This window comes from Augochlora pura, chromosome 3 (assembly GCF_028453695.1).
Source record: "Augochlora pura isolate Apur16 chromosome 3, APUR_v2.2.1, whole genome shotgun sequence".
In the NCBI taxonomy this organism is placed as follows: Eukaryota; Metazoa; Arthropoda; class Insecta; order Hymenoptera; family Halictidae; genus Augochlora; species Augochlora pura.
In genome coordinates, this window is record NC_135774.1 from 7210554 (window position 1) to 7233690 (window position 23137).

Here is a 23137-nt window from a genome sequence, read left to right on the forward strand (position 1 = left end):
TTTTAGAGAAAACCAGAAACTTTTAAATGCTGATTATGGAATGATCTGGTCGAGCTATTCCATTCGTACCTTTACCATAACAGAGCTTTAGTATGATTATTATAATATGTATTTTTCTCAGATTTTTCGTGGAGGGCAAACGTGGTAAAAAAATTTAAAACTCGAAAACACTTTGCAAAGAAATGATATTTTAAATCGAAGCTTGTGAAACATTAGCATTATTATTAATTGTGTTTAGATTTTTTCACATTTTTTACTGTGTACTGCTAAATATCCCTATGTTTGGCAAAGCAATGTAAAATTTTAAAAATTCAATAAAAAATGATTGAGTAGTGATATTATTGATTTAGAGACGATGATTCATGCGCATAATATTCAATTTCTCTAGGTGGACGCGTGGAAGATACATAAAGGTCAACTTTATTTTTTTTAATGGAATATAAACTTCTCATATGTCAGATGCAACACATATTAGGGATTCCTGACTAAATAAATTCCTTAATACTAAATGCGATGCGAGATGTAATTAAAATACGATGAGAAAATATGAGAGTTACGCTAAAAAAATGTCCTATGCATCCGTTGTAATTACAATTTTGGCAATGAATATTCACTTACGTTTTAATTAACGTCGTCCAACATTTAATCCTTTAATCGTGGATGAGTTTTATTTGCTGCGCAGATGTCTCCTTAGGAATAGAATAGAAAGGATATAAAAGAGAAAGGAGAAATTAAAAAAAATATAAAAATTTTTATTAACATCGCCGTACATTTTTATGCAATGTGACTATTATGTTTAATGAGATGTAGTAAAGGAAACTAAATTAGAAAAATATATTGTCCGCTAATCATTCGTACACTTTCGTTCGATACATCGTGTTTGTAATATATATCATTCTATTATGTTATACTAAATATATTTCATTATAATGCGTCTATTTTATCATATATAATATCATCCTCTTTTATCCCAAATATTTCTTTAATAATTTCTTGATTTATAAAAACGTTCTCTTGAGAACATTGATTTCCTTACATTTGTTACGAGCCAGTTTGCACACATGGCCGGAGGTAAATGAGCTTTGTGGATATTTAGATGGATTCTAATTGGCCTCGTAGCTTCCAAAGAAATATTAACCCTTTGCACTCGAAGCCATTTTAACTGTAAATGTGAAATAATATTTCTATTCTATGCAATAAAGCGCACTTTTATACGTACGAAATTGATTGTTGCGACTCGTAGCAACAGTTCATTACTCAACAATTTTTCAAATCTAATCCTTATTATTATAATAATTATTTTGGAACGTAATAGAATAATTATAGTGGTGCCTCAGACACACCATTCGAGTGCAAAGGGTTGATTGATACACCTCGAGCGGCAAAGCTGTATCTTTGTGGGATCGTAACAACAACTGACTCGGAACTAGGAAAATGGAAGAAATAACTTATACACTGAATCACAAGTAAAATTAGTATAATATGACAAGTTCAGTCTATTACAAGTGTGTAAGTGTAGTGTGGAATTCGCGATAGTCCTAAGGCACGCTCCCTGGTTTACGAGCTGGCGCTCGTTAGAAGACTAAACATTTTTGTATTTAAATCGTGGGGGCCTACTCCGCGGATGATACAGTGACACAGGTTGTCCCCAGCCCTTAGGCTGGCGTCCATCAAAAACTAAACATTTTTGTGTTTGAATCACGCTCATCGTGCTCCCGGTCGACGTTAGCTGGCGTAAACCCTAAAAAAGGAGCAAAAAACGTCGGGAGTAATCTCCGTACGTAACACACTAAATAAAGAACGGTAATTTTGAAAAACTTACATGAAAACGTTAAGAAAATATCATGCATTATAGGAGAGAAAATTCTAGTTATGAAATAATGTCAATAACCAAATCTACAGAAACATGGCCTTCGTAGATTCGTCGCGCGTCATTTCAGCAGCTCGTTACAATTATACACAAAAACGACACAGCTACTATTAATCAAGCGTAAGCAAAGGAACCAAGCGAAAACTTTCAGCACTTGAGGCTGATAATTCTTGGCACCGTGAACGGTCTTCCTTATGCCGATTATTCAGTCCCGAACAAACGACAATCCATTTTACTCGAGCTGTCAGTGACATTTTGTGTTCCAGGACGTGCTAAACGAAGAATGATGAAAGTTTTGACTTGTGCAAACACCACCTATGAATCCTGGATAAATAATTGAGGTATATGTGACATTATGTGACAATTCCTAGATTTTCCGAAAACACATGCACTGCGGAACAGACAACCGACTGTCGCATTAATTTCAATAGTAGGACACCCGCTCATTTTTATGACTAGGGCAGTTATCCCAATTCCCGTGCCTCCGAGCTAATGATTGGTGCTAATAAATCTCACTTCTTGTTAACGCTTTCAAAAGAATGTAGAGAAGCTGGATACAGAGAAATGAAGAAATTTAGAAATTATTAACTTAAACAACTGCTAAGAATTAATGTTATACTGGGATGGGAAGTAGCTCCCAGCACTTGCAGGTGTTGAAAAGGTTGACAGACTGGCAATAGTAGAAACTTTTGAAGGTAAGGAGCAACTGTTGGGAGTTCCTGAGACATCTTCCGGAGAAGAGCAAGCCATGGCTATTTATCAAACAGTGGAGAAGTGGAATATAACTGACATAATTCAGGCACTTCCGCGTGATATGACAGCAAGCAACACAGGTCGAATAAATGGAGCTGGTACAAATCTACGATGATTGTGCAATCGTGACCTGTTCTACTTTCTTCGTTGTTATCATATTTTTGAGTTAGTTTTGAGGAAATGTTTCGGCTCACTAATAGATGCAACTTCTGCTACCGACCTGGACCTCTTCAAAAGATTTAGAGAAATGTGGACAAAACTTGACAAGATGATTTACATAACTCATAGCAATGAAGTGCCTTATGATTTAAGCTTTATCATTCTTGAATTTCTTGAACACCACCTTTCTGCGCAGGAATATCGTTTCGTATACCAAGAACTGTAAGTCATACTAAGTGAATGACAGAAGCATTTTATGCATTTAAGATATACTTGTTTGAAAAGCAATTTCAGTTATCTCATAGAAAGAACAACTCTTTAAGAAGAATATGTGTTTTTCTTGTTCGAATGTACGCACCAATCTGGTTTTTGTCATCAGAAGCAATTAAAACACCTTAATATGATTTCCTATTCATGCGTCAATTGATAAATTATCAGGATGTTGGTCTGATAACAATTTTGAATCATCTCTAGTACTTAGTTCCGGAACTGTAGCTCTATCTTCATTTTATGGCAATGTTTTAATATCCGTTTAAACAAAGATGGTTCAAGCTATGATGGAAGCAGATGAAGGTGAAGAAGAGGAAGATGAAAACATTTTTGCGTAGCAATTTTTTGTATTCTTTATATTTTGTACAAAGGTTTTAACATTTTAATCTTCACAGAAGGGTAAGAAGGTGGTATAAACTCTGCTCTACCAACATTTTTCACAAGTTTGGTAATAAGTATTTTTTCGTCTTGGTAGAAATCATGCAAATGTAATTAGTTTCTGAAATATTCATATTCGCGCGTTTCATTAAATAACGTTGCAGATCTCTTGAATTCATGCGCATACATAGGTATACCGTAACTCGTTAGCCACACAATTAACGTAATTACACGCGGCAGCACAGGAAATCACGCAATTATTAATGAAGTGACAATATTCTCGCAGAATGCAGTGTTCATGATCGTACTTACCACATAGAAGGAAGGATTTTGAATCGAGATCAGCGTTATTCCGCCCCTTGTTTGCCTTAATCCGCGAAATTAATACCGCGCGAAACCTCGGAACGTGGTCCGGATTTCACCGTCAATGCAACCATATTGGTATCCGGCGAATCAAGTTTATTTCTTACTCCTGTCTCTCTGAATATCATCTTTTTGGAGAAAATAATGAATAGACCGTGAATCTTAATGCAAAACAAATATTTCCTACGTTTGTTACAAACGATAATTTCGAATTTCTCTCTTTAATAATTTTAGTAAGACAAAATTGAGATTTAGTATTCTTCAAATATTTCTAGTATCTCAAATTGCAATTATTTATTTTTTAATCACTGTAATAATCTCAATTGTACAAGGGATTCTTTAGATTTTCATACATTGTTTATGAATGACATGATTCATTTGAATGACAATCATTACATGATTTTCATCATACTTCTTTTTCCTAAACCCATATCTTTTATTTCGGATCAGATTCTACGTAAAAAATGCATGACTGTCGTTTGAAACATTTTCTTGCAAGTTTAATATTTTTTAAGGTGTTTAACTGATTTTTCAGAATTATTTCAAAGGTAATTTGATTTCACTTTAAAAATGACAACTTTACTTTCTTCTGAAAGATATTGTATTTCTCTTATGAACATCATAATACAAAAAAAATATTTCAAATAAAAATATAGGCTTGTAAGTAAAAAAAAAAAAACAAGATGACAAAGGATGTGAAATGTATCAGTTTGTTTTTCTTAAACCATGAGTTTACGAGATTTTTACGATCTTAACATAAATGGGGCATCCTGTATACTTTTACTGTCATATGAGCTGTAAAAAGTGGTTATGATATCTTCAAAAATAGCTTCTTTTTATTTCGTTTGCTAAAGAAATCAGAGATGAGAAAAGTTTTGGAACTTTTGTAATTAAATGGAATATGTAAGATTTGAAAATAAGAATTCCACCATAACATGAACAGATATTTTCTGGAAAAGCCATCTTCGTTATCATCGTCCGATTATACTGTTCACATGCCCTCAAATTCAACTTTCGAATTTTCTTCCCTCAATTAAAACATTTTATTGGCTTTTTAATGTATTAGTAGAATATCAGAGTATGTCAAAAATGACTGCGACGCAGAAGGCCACGCTTCAGTAATCGGAGGGTTTAACCCTCGAATGGTGGACCTTTTTGACAGAACATAATACAATGTATGGAAATACTTAGGATCATTTCTTCTAATAAAATATAACTGGGAATAATTAGGATCATTTATCTTTTCATTTATCAATTTTTTGTCAACATGTCTTTTATGGTATTTCTTCCGGATACGTTAGATATTTTATAGGCTTTAACGAAACGTGTGAAAATTAAAATCAGTTATCAGAAAGTTGGCATTCAAATTTCACTTCTTTTAGTCTGGGTCCAAACGGACTCTCAGTCTGCCGTTCGATTGTTGAAAGGGACTTAAAGTAGAACCAAAATGATGAGAATAAGTCCCCCACTTCTTCAAATCCCTAAATCTGCATGCCTCGTTGCAGTTCTCTGTTATACTTGTTCACGCCAATATAGATTTTAATTACAATTTACAGAATAAGTCTTTATGCACCGTTAAGTGTAAAAGTTAACGCGGCTATGTTAAAGCGAATAGTAATCACAATATTGTTGTTTGTTTTCCAAAACAAGATCAATGCGACTAACACCAAGTATGATCCTTGCACCCTCAATAATCAGCAGTTACGTTATATTCTAATGAGAATAGATATCCTAACGCAGAGCGTTAAATTACTCAAACTATTCGTTAATCGAAAAGAACATTCCCGAGAAAAAAAATTGTACTGAACTGTACAATCAGTCCCATTTTCCCCAACGTCATATGTATTCGTACCTTTCTCTCTGTTTACCCTGCACGGTACAATGCTGCCAATTGTCGCGTTGAAATCCCTAAGCTGAATCTTTGCGCAATTCCCCAGAACGCAAAGGGGAAGTGGAATGATAACGTTCAAAGGGTTCCCGCGGACAGCGCAGAGCGTTGCAGCCGCGCCGTCAAATCTCAAAGGGTTAGAGATCAACAGAACGAAGTGGACGGACAGGCAGATTGTAAGAAGCTGGGAGGCTAGGCCGGGGGTCTAATAGGGTTGTCACGAAAAATCGAAGAAAAGGATACCGGGCCCTGTCCACGTCCCCGTAATTCATCCGGGCACTGCGCGGTGACAGACAGAACAGGGAGATAAAGCGACCTCGGGAAAGGTCAGACGGAATGCTTCTCGGTGATGTTCAGTGGCAGGGGCACGAGATGGCTATGCGGAAGCGAAGGAAGCAGACGGAGGTCGCGGAAAGGAGAAAATAACCGAGACGTAAGAAGTTTGGAAGCGATATGCGTGCGCGGGAGAGCTGCGTTTACTCGCGGATCGCGCTGAAAGGGATTCAAAGGTATACCAAAGGGGTCTCGCTCGGGCGGTGCCTAAAGGGCGAAGAGAGGATGGGCTTGTCACGTTGCCCCTAAGCAAACTGCCCTACCGGTCGATGCCTTACGCTTGCGCCCTGGCGACCCACGCACCAGCCTTCGCTCGGCCTCCACCACTCTGAATATCCTCGCGTTTGAATCGGTGATTAAACTTTCACCCCGCTTCCTTTATTTTTCTGCGCGCTCTCTTGCGCCTGGATAGGGGTAGAGGTCACCTGGGATTCGAGCGCACTGCGCGCAGGAAGCAACTGCAATCGGCGAGGGATGTCTATCGTCGCTGAACACGATGTTCATCCAGAGGAATACACTGCGCGAAAGTGCACTAGGGCACTATACGAAATCAGAAAAATTTTCATTGAAAATAGGAATTTCTTTTTTATTTAATACTTGCCTGTGTCTGTAGGCATTAATTGATATTGTTAGTGTCTACAACGAATGTCGCACCATCTTTAAGTGAACAAAGGAAACAGAGAATAACAGGAACATTGGCAAAAACGGAACTTAATCGATTTTATGATAAAGACGGTTTATATATTAAGATAAAGAATACTGTATGTCTCGTGTAGAGAAGAAAATAATTTATTTTTTTATCGAAATATCCAACAGGGATTGAAACAGCTACGATGTCGGTATCGGTTCTGGAAACAAATAGGGTTGGAGTTACACGAACGTTAAATCGACGAACGGTGATTGTCATTCGTTGTTTTATTAACACGTTCGTCACCCACAATTAGACACTAAAATCCCCACATAATTAAAAAATCATAGTCGTATTCATTTTGCTCAAATATATTGCAATAAAAATAAATTTTCAAAATTGGTCAGAAATTAGTGTCACCCAGATATGGGTGACGCGGCGACGAACGTGTTAATTGGAAACAATGAAGACTTGCCCTTATCTTTAACTAGAAAAGTAACTATTATGGAACGCTTTTCACAGGAATAAGAATATTGTCGATTTTATTATCACATGTTGAATGTTTACATTACTGTTGTTTATATTACCGTTTATAGGTTGTTGTTTCTAGATTACATTACGAACTTTGAAATATTTATTTAACATTAGTTAAATAATGACAAAGCTGACATTATTTTTTAGCTGTTATTAAAAAATAAAAGCTTGTCTCCATACCATGTTTCCAGTGTTTTATATTCAATGTTTATATTTTCCAAAACCCACTTGAAATGCTTGTTCCAAAATACGGACGTTGTTTATGAAATATTGATGTCAAGTAACTCACGAGTCGGAACAATGAAAAGAAGTGCCCAATATGGAACAGTACGTTTTTTTTTATATCTGATTGTTACATAACAGTATTTGTGTAAGAGAATTTATAAAAAGAAGGTGTTCAAAAATACGGGTAGACGTTTTACGTTCTTTTTAATGTAATGTCTCTATTTCTTATTCCACTGTTCGTGCTACCGTTTTAAAAAAAGAGTCACGATGGAGATATCTACCATTTTGTATATGTCTATATGTACCATGTTGTATGTATAGTTCTACCTTATGTAGAATCGAAGAAGTCTTACTATGTGTGTCAATTACTATAACCATTACAGTGATGACAGAAGTTATCGGTAAATGAAATAGAATTTTTTATCTAAATTGAATTTCTTAAAACATTTATCCCTTTCGGTAAGAGCACTCTGTACTCCCGTGACACTCCAGCTGTACGAGACGCCGCGCCGAAAATTCGCACATGGCCAATCCTTTATACGAAGATCTTCCAACGTGTTAAATAGAAACTGGGCTTAATAAAACAGTGTTTTTTTAAACAAAAAATGTTGCTTCTAGCTTTAATATTAAGAGATACTTGCATAAAATTCTGTTATTTATACCGGTATCACATGGATGCAGGACATATCCGGCACTCGTACCGAAAGGGTTAAATTACGTAAGTATAACATATTTAACCAGTTAAATATTGCGATCTCGTTGCAAAGTGCCCACCAGCATGTGTCGCGATAATCAAGCGATGACGATGGAAGTGATGAATCCAACTAAAAATATTTATGATTTTCATTTGTTTGTTTCATTTCTTGTTGAAATGATTAAAATTGAAAAAATTATACGCAGTACGAGTATAATCGTCATGACACAAAATTCTGCCACATCTTTTTGACGGATGTAGGCGTGAAACACACTTAACTGGTTAACAAGATATACAAAACTGTTACTAAACGATTTACTGGGCCCTCAAAAGATGAGAAGTTAATGACTTTGAGTCAGCTATTAATTCTTTCCTATACCACGTTCATCGAGAACTGATACAAAATGAAAATAAAACGTTCACGTGATCGGTGCCGCGGTTGCAACTGAGTGATTGTTAGACGGCGATGCTCAGGGATGAATTTTAAAGGACCCTCATCGAGGATCCTTGCATGCAGAATAGCCAAGGAAAGCCATTTAATTACTCTGTTCGAATTACCATAATGAATGCTGGGTAAATACTGAACTTCGAGAATTGTATGGACTTTTTGCACTAAAAATGATAAAAGAGACATCAATTATTGGGAGTATAAATTAGTTCGGTCCATTTTTTTATGGTGGAAAACGCATTTATTTCGAGAACAAAACGAATTAACAGATTAATCAAAGTATTGTCCATCGCTGTTTACTACTTTTCCCCACCTCTCAGTCAATTTTCGACTTCCATCTCGAAAAAATACCTCATCTTTTGAGGCGATTCAAGTTACGAGTCAATTTTCGATTTCTGCGAAAGAAGTGAGTCTGTGACCAGCCAAATCGTGCTGCATCTGCCGGAACAACCAGTAATCAGAAGGAGCAATGTCCGGCGAGTACGGCGGGTGCGGTAAAATATCCCATTTGAGCGTTTCCAAATAATTTTTCACAACTTTTGCGACATGAGTCCGAGCGGTATCATGGAGAAGAATGACTTTGTCATGTCTCCGATCGTATCCAATTGCCATACGGCACCCAATTGCCTTGCTTTTCAATCATTCCCATGGATTTCAATCGTAGGAAACTGCTTGTTGGGTGACTCCCAATGATGCTGCAAGCTCCTCTTGAGTTTCACTCGGATCTTCATCGAGTAATGCCTCCAATTGTTTGTCTTCGAATTTTGTTGGCTACCCAGAGCGAGGCTTGTCTTCAACGCTAAAATCACCATTCTTAAAGCGTCGAAACCATTCCCTACATGATTTATCAGTTGGAGCATTGTCACCATAGACTTCAACAAGCATTCGATGTGCTTCAGCTACACTTTTCTTCCAATTAAAGCAGAAAAATAAAATCTCCCGCAAATGCTGCTTAGTTAACACAAAACATGACATATTCAACAGAGTAAAAAACAGGTGTATTAAATGAAACTCAAAGCAATATAAACTGAATGTTATTGGCAGATATCTAATCTCTCAGAAACAATTGAAATCAGTTGTTACTATGAAACACTCATAACAATTAGAGCTATCTTTTGAAAACGGACCGAACTAATTTGTGCTCCCAATACTTTATATTAACTATTTAGCGTAATTTATTATATTAGGTTGGGGAATAAGTTCGTAGCGTTTTTATATTTTCTTCTAATTTACAACGATTTGTTGCTGTTCGACAAAGTATATAATATTCATTCGATAGAGCTGTTTCTGCTCTACGGATGGATTTATGGCAAGGTTCAAGGATGCGCGTGGCCCGGAGGGTAAGCGAGACTAAACAGTCCTGGCGATATGCGACGCGACGGCTGATGACCGCAGTGGGTCTCCCAGCTGTCGAGTGTCGAGCCATTGACTGTTTATGGAAAATGTGTTTAGAGAAGGCGAGCAACCGTCGTTGCATTGCCAAAGAATGAAACTCTGTTCTTGGAGGATCTGGCCACGGAGTGGGGAAAGCACATTTGCTTTTTGGTATGAGGACTGTGTTGGACCGCACGGCACTTACCCCAGAATCTTAGAAAAGAGCAGTCGTCTCGACTAATTAGCTTCATCTTTCTAACAAATGTAATAATTTATCATTTGTTTTTCGAAACATCATTTTTGTATTTCGTTTATGTCAAGGTTTTCAACCATATCGAGGTTGAAACACATCAAACGATTATCAAAAATTTAAAAAGTTAGTTTCCACATCTTATAGGTCTTAAGAAATATAGTTTTTTAAAAAGTCTAGTATCTTTAATTTTACAATGATTTCTTTAATATAAATAAAATTATGGTAATGATGCAATGGGGGCTCAGTAATCATCACACTTACCCTAACTGTTATAAAAAGACCGCAAAATTTACTGCAAAACAAATGTTGTCTAAGTTAAATGAAATCAATAGAATAATAGTGCATAACATGAGATCCAATTTAAATCATAATTTTCGATTAAAAACACTTTTATTAAACGTTGATGCACGTTTCAAAATTAAAAATTGTATTCTTTTACAGCTTATTGGAAAATACGTAAAAGGAGAAAACTACAGAAAATAACGGAAAAATTGAAACGATACGAATTCACAGGTCTGAAATATGTTCTCTTAATATGGAACCCAGTCTGATAGAATGGCCAATTGCTGTGCCTCTGGTTTGTTTTCGATTATAATTAACTTCATATTTATAAAATAAAACATATTAAAGATTTTTATTCCTATATTTTATTTATTTTTAAATAAAAGTCTTTAATATATCTTATTGGATAAGTGTAAAGTTAATTATATCGAAAAACAAATGAAGTACACAGTAATTGGTCACTTCATAGTGAATGGCCCCAGTACTCTATGTTACACATTTTACGATACTGAACTGGAGTCTTCGACCATCCCATAAGGGCCAAACCGGGACATAAATCTGTTGGTCAACGGAGAGCATTGACGACTTGAATGTCAAGCGACCGTCGTCTTAACTTTAGAGTTTAAACCGCGTTGTTTCGGATCCAACGTTCGAAGTTTGATTTGACCGTTTGTCATTGGATGCCATCTGCCGTTTGTTTAACTTCTTCAGGGATAATTTTTTATAGTAGGAACAATCTGTTTAATTATTCATTTTTTATTTATCATCTATTTCATTTCATTCGATGAGGATTTTTCGGTATTGCTGACGGATCCTGTAGGGAATAGTTTTTCTACTGATTCTCATTTTCTTTATATAATACTTAGAATAATTATAATTTTAAAAAAGGTACGTAAAATAATATTAATAATAATGGCGACAACAACAACAAAATTTAGCTAAAAAGGGCTTCGTATGAAGACCCTTTCCAACAATCGGTACTGCGGGGGCAAAATGGAACAGTCTTTCCAGCGTATCTTTGCAAGCCCATAGTTTTTATAGCACTCTTTTATGTTCCCGTTTCTTCTACCATTTTTACAAGTCCTAAACATCATCCACCATCTACTCAAATTTTCTCCTCAACGTCTCTTCTACTATTTCTTTTCCTCCATCAGAATCGCCCTTGCAGTTTTAAGCGAGGTTTCGAGACAGTCAGAGAGCAACCCAGATTTTATTCTGCTCACAACCTTCACATAGTATATGTTATATCAGTCTTTCTGTACACTACATCTAACATATTCGCTAAGTTAAAATACACACAAGATGTTCCATATCGAAACTGACAGGCGCTGCCGAGAAAGGTATCTATCTAGTCGCGAGTGTCAGAGACGGCCGCCTCAGCTTAAACATCATGTGTTTTCAAATGATATTAGGTTGGGGAGAAAGAAATCCATTATTTTTACGTGAACTTCGAGACTTTATTTAACATGTTTCCGATTGTCCGATTTAGGTCAAATATGCACTGTTTTGTTTTATAATTTGTTGCCATTTTAAAGGTACTTATATAATGCTTCTCTCGTAGAAGTCTTGGCAGCAATTAATGGCATTTCCTAAAAGCTTAGTCAATCATAGTTCTCGAGATTTTGTGACACGGAGCACCGTATTTCTGTACTGTCCCGTAATATTAGCTATCTGTAATATTAGCTTAAATCAGAAAATCGCGTCTTTTGAAACAGCGAGCAAGTCGCATAAATCGTACTGGTATCGGTCAATAAATAACAACGGTTTTACGATATGAAGGAAGTTATACGTGAAGAAGTTCGCCTCGAGAATATGATACAATGTTTGCAATGCTCGATTTGGGTTCACGAAACATGTGTAAGCGTATCAAAAAACACCAAATTTGATTATTGTCCTTGATATATTTGATTTTTGATAAGTATTCATTTCTTTAATAAATAAATATATAAATTAAACTCAAATCATTCTATAAATGATCATATTCTACTTTCCACCTACAGCAATCCAAAATTTTAGCAATGTTAAATACACATTATCTATTTCAATAAAAATCGTACTTATTTTGATGATAATGTTAACTTAGATTACGTGTAATACTTATGAGAATTCTAAAAGCATATTACAATTTACTTTGAGATTAGATAATCGCGTTTTACACACTTATAAAGACTAAAAATATTTAAATAACATGTCATGATATTAATCTAAACAATTGCTTTTGGTAAAATAATATTATATTACCAGTTGTACATGTTTTTTAAATTCGCTTAAGTGGTGCGTTTATGACAACTCGTCCCTAACTGGGTAAGCAAACATCATCCATTGATGAATCAGATTATCTTTGATAACAGTAGCTACACCTTTCTACTTAACGCAACCATCATTTATTATACGTTAGCCTTAACTTAATAGACACATTTCTCCCCGCATAATTGATGCCGTGTTGTTTCCATCAACTCCTGCGACAAATCGAGCCATTATTTTCACTTCAATCGCAGGCAATGTTTCCCATTCCCGTCCTCAATTCACTCAAGAAGGAAGTAATCTAATGAAAGTTAGCAACTGGGAATTCTGGAAACGCCTAATTCTCTTAACATTAAGGGGAGGATTAAGATGTCAATTAGGGGAAGCAAGCAGCATGACGACCCACAAAGAAAGATTATATCGGAGATCCCTTCTGTCTGATCAACTATTTACTTCCGCATAACCAGATTATCAAACAGGAAAAGCTATATCCCTATTTGCTATAGAAGTAACATATGTAAGTAAGAAATGGCAGTTCGAAAATTAAGAGAATCGATGCAATTGTTTTCAATGTTGTGACTTTGTGACATTAAATTCAAATACAAAAATTAGTATAATATGATTTTGTATCGAATTCGTATAGAAATATAATAATAGTTTTATTCAGACTTATACGCTCGCGTATTTTAAAGCAACCGCCATTCAATCTTCTACCAAACAAATTTTCTTACTTAAGGAAATATTTAACAAGAGTCATGTACGCTATGTGATGAAGGAAGTTGTTACAAAATTGGTATTTTTAAATATATTTTAAAATTGGTATTGTTCGTTATCCATCATGGAAGAAATTCTCAGAATTATCTGCATTTTATTTACGTACGTAAATTGTAGTATTTGTTAAATAGTAAATTTTAAACGAAATAATCTCCAACTATGATGTTACTGTAATATTCAGACATTATTAAATATTGATTATTTTTTTGTTAATATTAATATTTAGAAAGTAATTTAATGTACTAACAAAACCTCATCGAATGAAATGAGATGGATGATAACTAAGAAGGAAACAATTAAATAGATCGTTCCCTACTATAAAAATTCATCCTTGAAGAGGTTAAGATATTGTAGAATATCCGTTTTACTGATAACATACTTTAAACATTAAGTTATAAATTCCTTTTTTTAAATGTTCAGTACTTATATCATTTCATTTTTGGTTTATTCATTGGTTTTAGCATTTCTGTTCAAATTGGTTTAGTTTTATTACAACGTCATTGTCACTATTTTATTATTTCATATAATACAATCTGTATGATGTTGGTATAATATATATATTATAATTCCATTTTATGGTAATATTTTTGCAGGATTGTTTTCAATAGTGTCATCTGTCGATTAAAAGATTAAAAGATAATGTTCAGATATCGTTACTTTAAAAGAGTGTAAAACGATTGGCATTAAACATTTTAAATTATAACAAATTGTATTTTGTTAAACCTTATAATTTGAAATGAATTATAAGAGAACGTTATAAATTATGTCAATATAATATGTATCATTGTAAACAAGAAGCAGCGTCTTAATATTATACCTGACTATATGTGTTTTTCTATCGTTATGGACAAAATTACAATACGTCTACTTTGAATAAAAAATAGGAGCAGGAAATTTTGTAAAATCAATTTGAAGATATTATATTTTGCAACAGAAACACCAAAAAAGTTCGATTTTTTTACGCTGAACACACAATAATTTTTATCTTCACGTATCATTCCAGAAGTGTAAACCAAATTTCGAAATGAGAAGGCAGTCGACGTCATTCTACATCGTCATAATAAAAACCCCAGTGCGTACATAGAAAATGCAACATACTATCGAGATTAATAAAATTTATTTACTTTAGAACTGTTCTATAATAATTTGAATGTTCGTGACATACACGGAAAATGAATTGGAAACAATAATTCCGATTGCATGTGTAAGTCCCAAGAAAAGAGGCTCGATTAACATTTTCCTTAACCTTCCAACCGCGGGATACGTGCATTTCGCGTTTTAAATATTTTATATAATTTAACAAAGAGAAATCTAATTTAGGAAATTTAAATTTCAGATTAAAAAAATTTGTGTTCTATTTCTGTTTTCATGTCCTCTTTAATCAAATTTTTGGGGTGCATCTGGTTAACGGATAAAACTAGCCCGCGATATTATACCGGAAAATCAAAAACTCGACCGCGATTACAGAGTTAATGAAATGAGAGTTAACGAAAGCATATAAAGATATAATCTAATTAACAACTTCTGTAACGAATTTTAAATTAATCGAGTTATACGTGCTCACAATTTTAAAAATTTCGTAACGGGAGAAGCACGCCTACAGTTTCAAGAGCTGTTATAAAGTATCCGAATGGCGTTCCATTTCATACCTGCAACATTACCGATGATTTAGGAACCCTATAATATTTATTCTTGCTTGGAATATTTTCGAATATTTCTAAACTGTTGTTATTCGTTGTTTCATTCATTGAAAACAAGGAAAATTTGTCCTTATTTTTAACTAGAAAAGTAACTATTATGGGACGCTTTTCAGGGGTATAAAACTATTAACAATTTTAATAAAACAATTCCTCGTTGAATGTTTATATTACTGTTCGGTAGGTTATTGTTTCTAGATTTCATAACAAACTTTGAAATATAAATTTAACGTAAGTTAAATAATAATACCCTGTCTTCATACCATGTTTCCTGAGTTTCATATATAATATTTATATTTTCCAAAACCCGCTTGAAATTTCTGTTCCAAAGTATGACCGTTGATGATGAAATATTGAAGTGAAATATTGATTACGAAAAAATTGAAGTACCCAATATGGAACAGCACGTATACACTCATCAAACATCATCTCGATCGGCGATGAATCTCTTTCGTAAGTTCAAAAATTTTTTAAAAATACACATTGGAAACAATACTAAAACGCTACCCTAAAAACACAGACACTTCAATATATAATCAGAATTTTTAGGTTTCCAAAAATTTTTTTTTTATTTTAGTTAATCCGATTTCTCCCCTAACTGCCCTTGTGCTGAGGGCAAGGACTTGAAACTTATCCGAGGTGTAAATTGGCAAACGATGTTAACAGGAATCCGTTTTGGTAAGGGACACATTGGACGATCTTACCTTATTGCACTCTTTATACTCTTCGATACAAGAAAAATGTTTCTAATAAAGTGTTCGGTACAATTTATTAACTAACACTATGCCGTCCGGCGTCATCACAGTGATGCAACGCGCAAACTGTCGTTCAACAGTCGACGACACCACAGTGGTGTAACGCGCATGGTACTACCCAATATGGCGTGGTGTTCTGTTGTTGTTTTGTTTAAGTATCAATAAGTTACACATGTCAGCAAGTTTTTTGTTTTTATAAGTACTTATCGCATCACGATGTGATCAACAGACTTTCCGGTCAGTTAAAGCAACACCAGCTAATACTCATTTCCGAAACTAACAAGGGAAAACGAAGAAACTGCCACGTATGTTCCGAAAACAAAAAATAAAGGACAACAATTTAATGTACAAGTCTTGTAGAGTTGCGTTACATCTCACAGATTGTTTTGCTTCGTATCATCTAAACAAGAAATACTGAGTAATTACCAAAGAAAATATAAATAAAGAAAAATATAAATCAAAGAAATTTTACATTTACATATGTATATTCTCGAAATTTCATGAAAATAGGAAGACAGAATTGGAAATTCATGAGAACTAACGATGAGATTAGTAAAACTTGACAACTTATAATTTCCCGATATCTTTAAGAACGGCCGGCGCCACGCGAAGAAAGTACGAGACGTGTGGATGGCAAAGTGTTAATATAGAATAATTTTCTATTTCTATATATAATTAATTTAATTAATTTTTTCAATATATACCGGATGAATAAAACTTTAAGTAGGCCAAGTATTTTTCAATTAAATTCATAATAGTACAATTTTGTATGTACTTCATTTAATTTAGGATATCTAATGTGGAAAAGTACAATTGTATTTTCAAACATCATCTTTAAGAGAGCACTCATAATGTTCTAATAAACGTGTTCACATTACGTGTACGACGTAACACAGACTTCCTGGCTACAGCTCAGTTTATGTAACTTTCAAATTCGACGAGAAAGCCAACATTAGTTTTGTCTTACGCTACAATGTGGCCGGATGCTATCGAGCCTTGCATTGAGTAAAAGCTCATAATTTTCAACAAACTCGAAAGAAGGAAGCAACTGCCCGAGAGTTCTTTCGGAGGAAACGAACTCTGGAAATACTGAATCACGTTCTATACGCCTTCCATTGTAATCTCAGTAAAATACGAGGCGTGCTATTGAATTGAACATTATTGTATGGACGAGAGGGATGAGATAGAAGACGAGGAGGAGAAGGACGGAACTTCTATTCCGAAGGAAGGATAATTTCAAGGGAAATGGGTTAAGATATACGCTGCCGCGGAGCGAAACATAAACAAATTGTAGACATCTGTTTCGAATTGTCCGAGGAAATGTAAATAGTTTCAAGATAGTATGAACTTAAGCACGTGTCGTGCTATTATTTCCCGTTTCGCCTACTTTTATTTTTATTTCACCACGATTGATCGCTCACTGTCTTCTATGCAGGGTGTTCATTCTAACACTACTCTGCGTTTTCCTTGCAAATCATAAACATTCCAACAAAATGACGAAGGAAAAAATTGTACTGTTTTTTACAATCAATATAATGCCATTCATAATATTTTTTCATCTACAATGTTTGTTTTAGAAATTAAGAAATGTATTACGTTGGAGGTCATTATGTTGTGTATGAATTAATTCATTTCAGCATACGTGTACAAATAATATGAAATAATACATATTCCAATTTTAAGAATGGAAAACTGGAAGCCACTTTCATATTTTTTTACCGTTTATCGTTTGCAAAAAATAATACTGGCTAATGTTAGTGCGAATATCCTGTATACAACAGGTAAAGTTAACCTATCTACATTCAAGAATCTCGTATTTTAGCTAAACTACTATACTTCCATGAAATGCAATATTGTGATTAACATTGTCTAATAAATTTAGCGTCCTTTTTGTATTTCAATACATTCAACACGAATCTGAAAATTATTTCTTTCCGTCGTCCTTAGTTTTTGAAAATTTCAACTGCAAGTAAATACTTAATTTTAACATACTTGAGTCTGTACAAATACATAACGATATATTATGTTTTTGTATTATTGTTGATGGAAGTTGTGTAAAAATTAATCGACACATCTTATACATCAAATACGTTACGGGTGAAATGAAAATTAATTTTGTATTGAGACAGCTGCTATAAACATAGAATAATTGGCATCGATACTTAAATTTTTTATTATTTTTATGTTGTAACATTTACAAATCTATAAAATATTAAATTGTGATTTATTTAAAAAAAATGTTTCACTTTACATTATTTACTTACTAACTTAATCGTAACTTAACCATTAGTTATAACATTGTGCTACGTCTACTACAGATGTTATGTTACTATTTTGTACAAATATATTCTGTTTCGATGATTAGTTGTAAATGTGGGGTTCTAATTTCAGTTTCAAGATAACCATCTGTTTCGAGATAGTACGTAGGGTAAGTGCGTCGATTACTGTGTCCATTATAGCGACATCCTGTATTACACTTTGTAAAACATTGTAATCGTATATTGCTGTCTTTTACATTTGTATACGTACGAATTTGTTCATCGTTGAAATATATAAAGAACACAAAATATATAACAAAATATACAAAAGAATTTCTGTGCTTCTTCCTATACCACGTTTATCGAAATCTGGTACAAAGTGTAAATAAAAAATTCACGTGATCGGTGCCGTGATTACAGCTGGATAGCTGGTAGACGGCGATGCTCAGGGACGATTTTTAAAGGACCCTCACCGAAGGTCTCTGCGTGCAGGCTATCCAGAAAAAGAACGATAGCTATTTTAGTACTAGCTAAATAATCCTAGAACAAAAATGTAAACATATGAAGCATTCTGTATTATATTATTTAGCATAATTTATTACAATATTATTTTTAAAAAGGGAAAAATATACACATGTTGCAACCAAGAATTTTGATAATTTTTTCATTTTTATTTGCAACGTGTTTCTTATGTATTTTAACAAGATCGAGGCAAAAGCACATTAGTTGCAGATTAGTTGTTTTCTTTTTATAGATTTTAAGGAATTGATGTTTTGATTCGGCTATGCGAATTAAATTTTAGTTAGAGAACAAAACATCTCGAATTTAATAATGTTGTTTTCAAATAGACCTCTTCAGGGATACTGCCACAATGTGTACGTTTCGATTTCTTAAATTATAATTATTCTAAGTGTAAAGAAGATGAGAATCAGTTGAAAAAGTATTCGCTACAGAATTTCTCTGTAACGCCGATAAAATCTCATCGAATTAAATGAAATGGTTAATCAATGAAAAAGAAACAATAAAATAAATATAACCCTACTGTAAAAATTCATCCCTGAAGAAGTTAAGTAAAATTATTGTAAGGGTTCAGTAACCAAGGAAAGTACAGTAATCGACACACTTACCCTATCTTGATTATTAATTTTCAGTAGCTTTCGAATTATCTGCTTTGATAACATAAGCTGGTGGGAGATGTTTACAAGTTACCACACGCGAATCATCGTTAGCGTTTTCGTCCTCTTGTACGGAATCGTCGGCCACAGCGTCAACTGCTTTGCCATTTTTCATTGGATTGTTGGTAGCAAGGCGAACAGGATCTGTCCCCTCGGAATTAATGGTTCCCGAAACGACCGAGTCCCTCGGTAAATTTATCACGATATTAGGCTGCATCAGAAATGTCGAATCGCTATTAATTAAATCTCAACTTCCATTGTTAATGCATTTGTGCTAAATACATAAATTATTTACATTAGTCATAATTTCTCAATTATAAATATCTTATGCATCTATATCTCTCAGTTATCAATATCTAAACCTCCTTATTAGATTGCCCAATTACTTAACACATTCGAATCGGGAAACGAGAAATCTCGTTTTCAAAAATAAAACGTTGTCGTCGGCAAACGAGAATTCTCGTTTAAATACATATGTGTTAAAATATCTTTACATTGCTAAAATACCCCGATGTATATGAAAATTTAAGGAAAAATAGGTCGACGCGAATGTGTTGATGTATGTATAACTAGACTGTGTATGTTTACGAAAATTGGTATAATGGGAAAATTTCATTGAACAATTAAAAGTTTCCTTGAATAAAAATGGATGGAAAATGTTAACACTTTCGGTTAACGTACAATTTTAAAACTATTTCACAAATCTGCATAAATTTCTGTGTTTATTGTATAAATCTGATATAAATACATAAAAATCAGTAGTCTGTTCGTAATGTAGCAAATATCGTACTTAATGAAATTTTACTGACTTCGTAGTGGATTAAATTATCGAAACGATACATTTTTGTTATAATAGCAAGTTATGCGTGAACATTCACAGATAAAGTAGAAATATACTATAGTCACGTCTCGCGAAATCACTCGGAATCACTCCGTCAGCTAAAAGATGTTCCTATTGTGTTTCGAACAAGAGAATTTCGGCAACCCAGAAATTCAAAAAAATATGAAACTCCATATACGAGTCGAATAAGTCTTCCATAAAACATATCTATTTTCCGTTTGTGTCATAATTCGCTATTTAGGTGATTTCATTTATTTAAGGCTATTTATGGTGATTTCACTCCTTAAACAAGATGCAAAATTATATTTTTCGTCGAATATCTCAAGAAGAATACGTAATATCGAGTAAAGAGATTAAACAAAAGTTGAATGTTATTTTTATGTTTATAAGAATGTGTACAAAATTTTTTAATCAATACTTTTTGAGTTATCCCCTCCACCATCCCATACACATCGTTTTTTGATTCTTTTAAATTTAGATTAAAGTTTTTCCCGTATCTCCTATTCATTCTTGTAAATAGTTTATTTTCTATATATATTTTCTAAATAAACAAAGTGTTCATTATCGAATTTAAATTTTTCTCATAACATTTTTATTATTAGAGTGATTTCATAACAGATAACTTACATTAACAATTATATAAATGTCAGACTGTAATATGAAATTCGAAGTTATGTTATTTGAGATCACATAACATAACTTCGACATCTCATATATTATCAGTCGTTTTCAATAATAATTATACAATTGTTAATAATAAAAATGTTATGGCAAGCTTTAAATTTGATAATAAATGCTTTATTTAAATATAACAAATAAAGATTGGAGGTATCGAAAAGCATTTGAACCTAAATTTTAAAAAATCAGAAAACGTAATTTAAGGGATGGTGGAAGGGATAACTCAAAAAGTAGTGATTTAAAAAATGTTATTTACATATTATTATCAACATAAAAATAATATCCAACTTTTGTTTTAAATCACTTTTGTTTTAAATTCACATCCTTTTCGAGATATTTTACGAAAAATATAATTTTGCATTCTTTTTAAGTAGTAAAATCATATCTTAAAAGTGAATTATGACACGAACGGAAAATAGGTACGAGTTATGGATAACTTCTTCTACTTGTACACAGAGTTACATATGTTTTTGAATTTCCGGATTGCCAAACTTCCCGTGTAAGAAATGCGAAACAATTTGGGAGTCCTTTTCGCTTTCTGAGTGTCTCCGACTGCACTGGATAAAACAAGGCAGTCATGGTTGCCCCGTCATGCTACCTACCCCTCACTCTACCAATCTGAAATTTCGTACCCAAATCTGGCAACCAGAGTTACAGGCAACATTGTCGTGCGATACTTCAAATGTCACGTGACTTCATCGATGACGTCACGGACTAGCAATACAGCAGATTAGGGGTAAAGAGCCGCAGGGTAGCCAAGGATGCTCTCGCGTTTGTAATTAATGCGACGGTCCTTACAACTTATAAATTTAATTGAATAATACCTGTAAATGCAGAACGTTCTCTAATCCCAAAGTGGCTGACCTTGGTCTGTTCGAGTGATTCGGGAGAAGAAGATGCTGATTATTGTTTGGTACCTGGTATAGAGAGCTTCTCGATCTTCTTGGTAATTCTGCTGGCAACACTCTTCGTTTCTGCTTCGGTAATTTGCTGCGAGCCTGTGAACGATATACTTGAAATCAACGAAAGATCTCTGACAAAAATAAAGTGTGCGAAATATTCGAATGGACGATAAGATGAATTGTGAATGGATGAACGGAAGAGAGAGAGAGAGAGAGAGAGAGAGGGGGGGTGTAAAGTAATAGTAATGGCATGGAAACTGGGCTGATTCAATTTTTCAGTATAGACAAATCTATAGTTCTTCTACTTGCACGCTCGTTTTGGTAAATTATGTATTGGATTACTAGAAAAGTTCGTTTCAAACAAACTAAGAAACTATAAATTCAAATTATTTTCAAGGAAACTATTCCGGGTGTCCAGAAAGGTTGGAACCACACTTAATACTATGTCTTACTGAAGTCAAATAGATGAAACATATTTATATAAACTCGTGTACGAAAATACTTTATTGAAAAGATATAATCGTTCAAAAAGTTTATAATGTACACTTACTATTACTTGCAATACAGATAGAATATTTCAAAGTGCGACAATTACTAATTCGACGAATGGTAGTCTGCAATCTTGCAGTGAGAGGAATTTTTTAATATTTCTCATAACTGCCACAATAAGTCATAAATATCTTTAAACGCTCATATCTTTCAATATAACATGTTCGGATATAGGTTTATATGAACTGTTTTATCTACTTAATCTTGAGTAACGCATATCATAAGTTTAATCCTAATCTTTTCGGACACTCTGTTTGTTAGGCTGTTCGAAAAGTTTGTTTCATTGAATTCGTATCCAAAATTTGGAACGAACATAGTATTTAACATGGTGGAATTGTTGTTCCTCCGTGCATTAACGTAGCCGGTGATTAACGTAGGTAAGTAATCGGTGATTACTATTTCTCGCTAATAAGTTACTCGAATAAACTCAGGAACGCCTCGTTTCCCGATTTTGAATAATTTTCGAAATATCTTGTAGATTACGTTTTAAGACAAACGTGAAACTTTCTAAATTTGACTTAGGCAACAATAATTCTAATTTACTCGAATGTAACTAACTACTCGAATTTAACTGTTAATTGGACTATATTTATATTTATATTTTACAATTATATATCTATATTTTATATATCTATATTTTATATATCTATATTTTATATATCTATATTTTATATATCTATATTATATGATAGATTTATATATCTATATTTTATGATTCAGATGCGCTTCATATTTACCAAAATTATTTATATTTAATACTATAGTAATGCTTTAGACAATATTAAATTGCATTTCTAAGAGAAACAACTTAT

General features: G+C 33.6%; 1 protein-coding gene across 1 annotated transcript in view; it reads right to left on the bottom strand.

Annotated features, from left to right (window-relative positions):
* Positions 1-18539: 18539 nt before the first annotated feature.
* The window catches only part of LOC144478931 (potassium voltage-gated channel protein Shaw), a 63396-nt gene continuing 58798 nt past the window's right edge, over positions 18540-23137 (bottom strand). The window contains exons 5-7 of the mRNA XM_078197316.1: positions 21699-21872; positions 19308-19566; positions 18540-18720 (exon numbers count right to left, since the gene is read on the bottom strand). Of these exons, the coding sequence (XP_078053442.1) occupies positions 19321-19566; positions 21699-21872 (420 nt within the window). The 3' untranslated portion in view covers positions 18540-18720; positions 19308-19320. The remainder of the gene's footprint in view (positions 18721-19307; positions 19567-21698; positions 21873-23137) is intronic.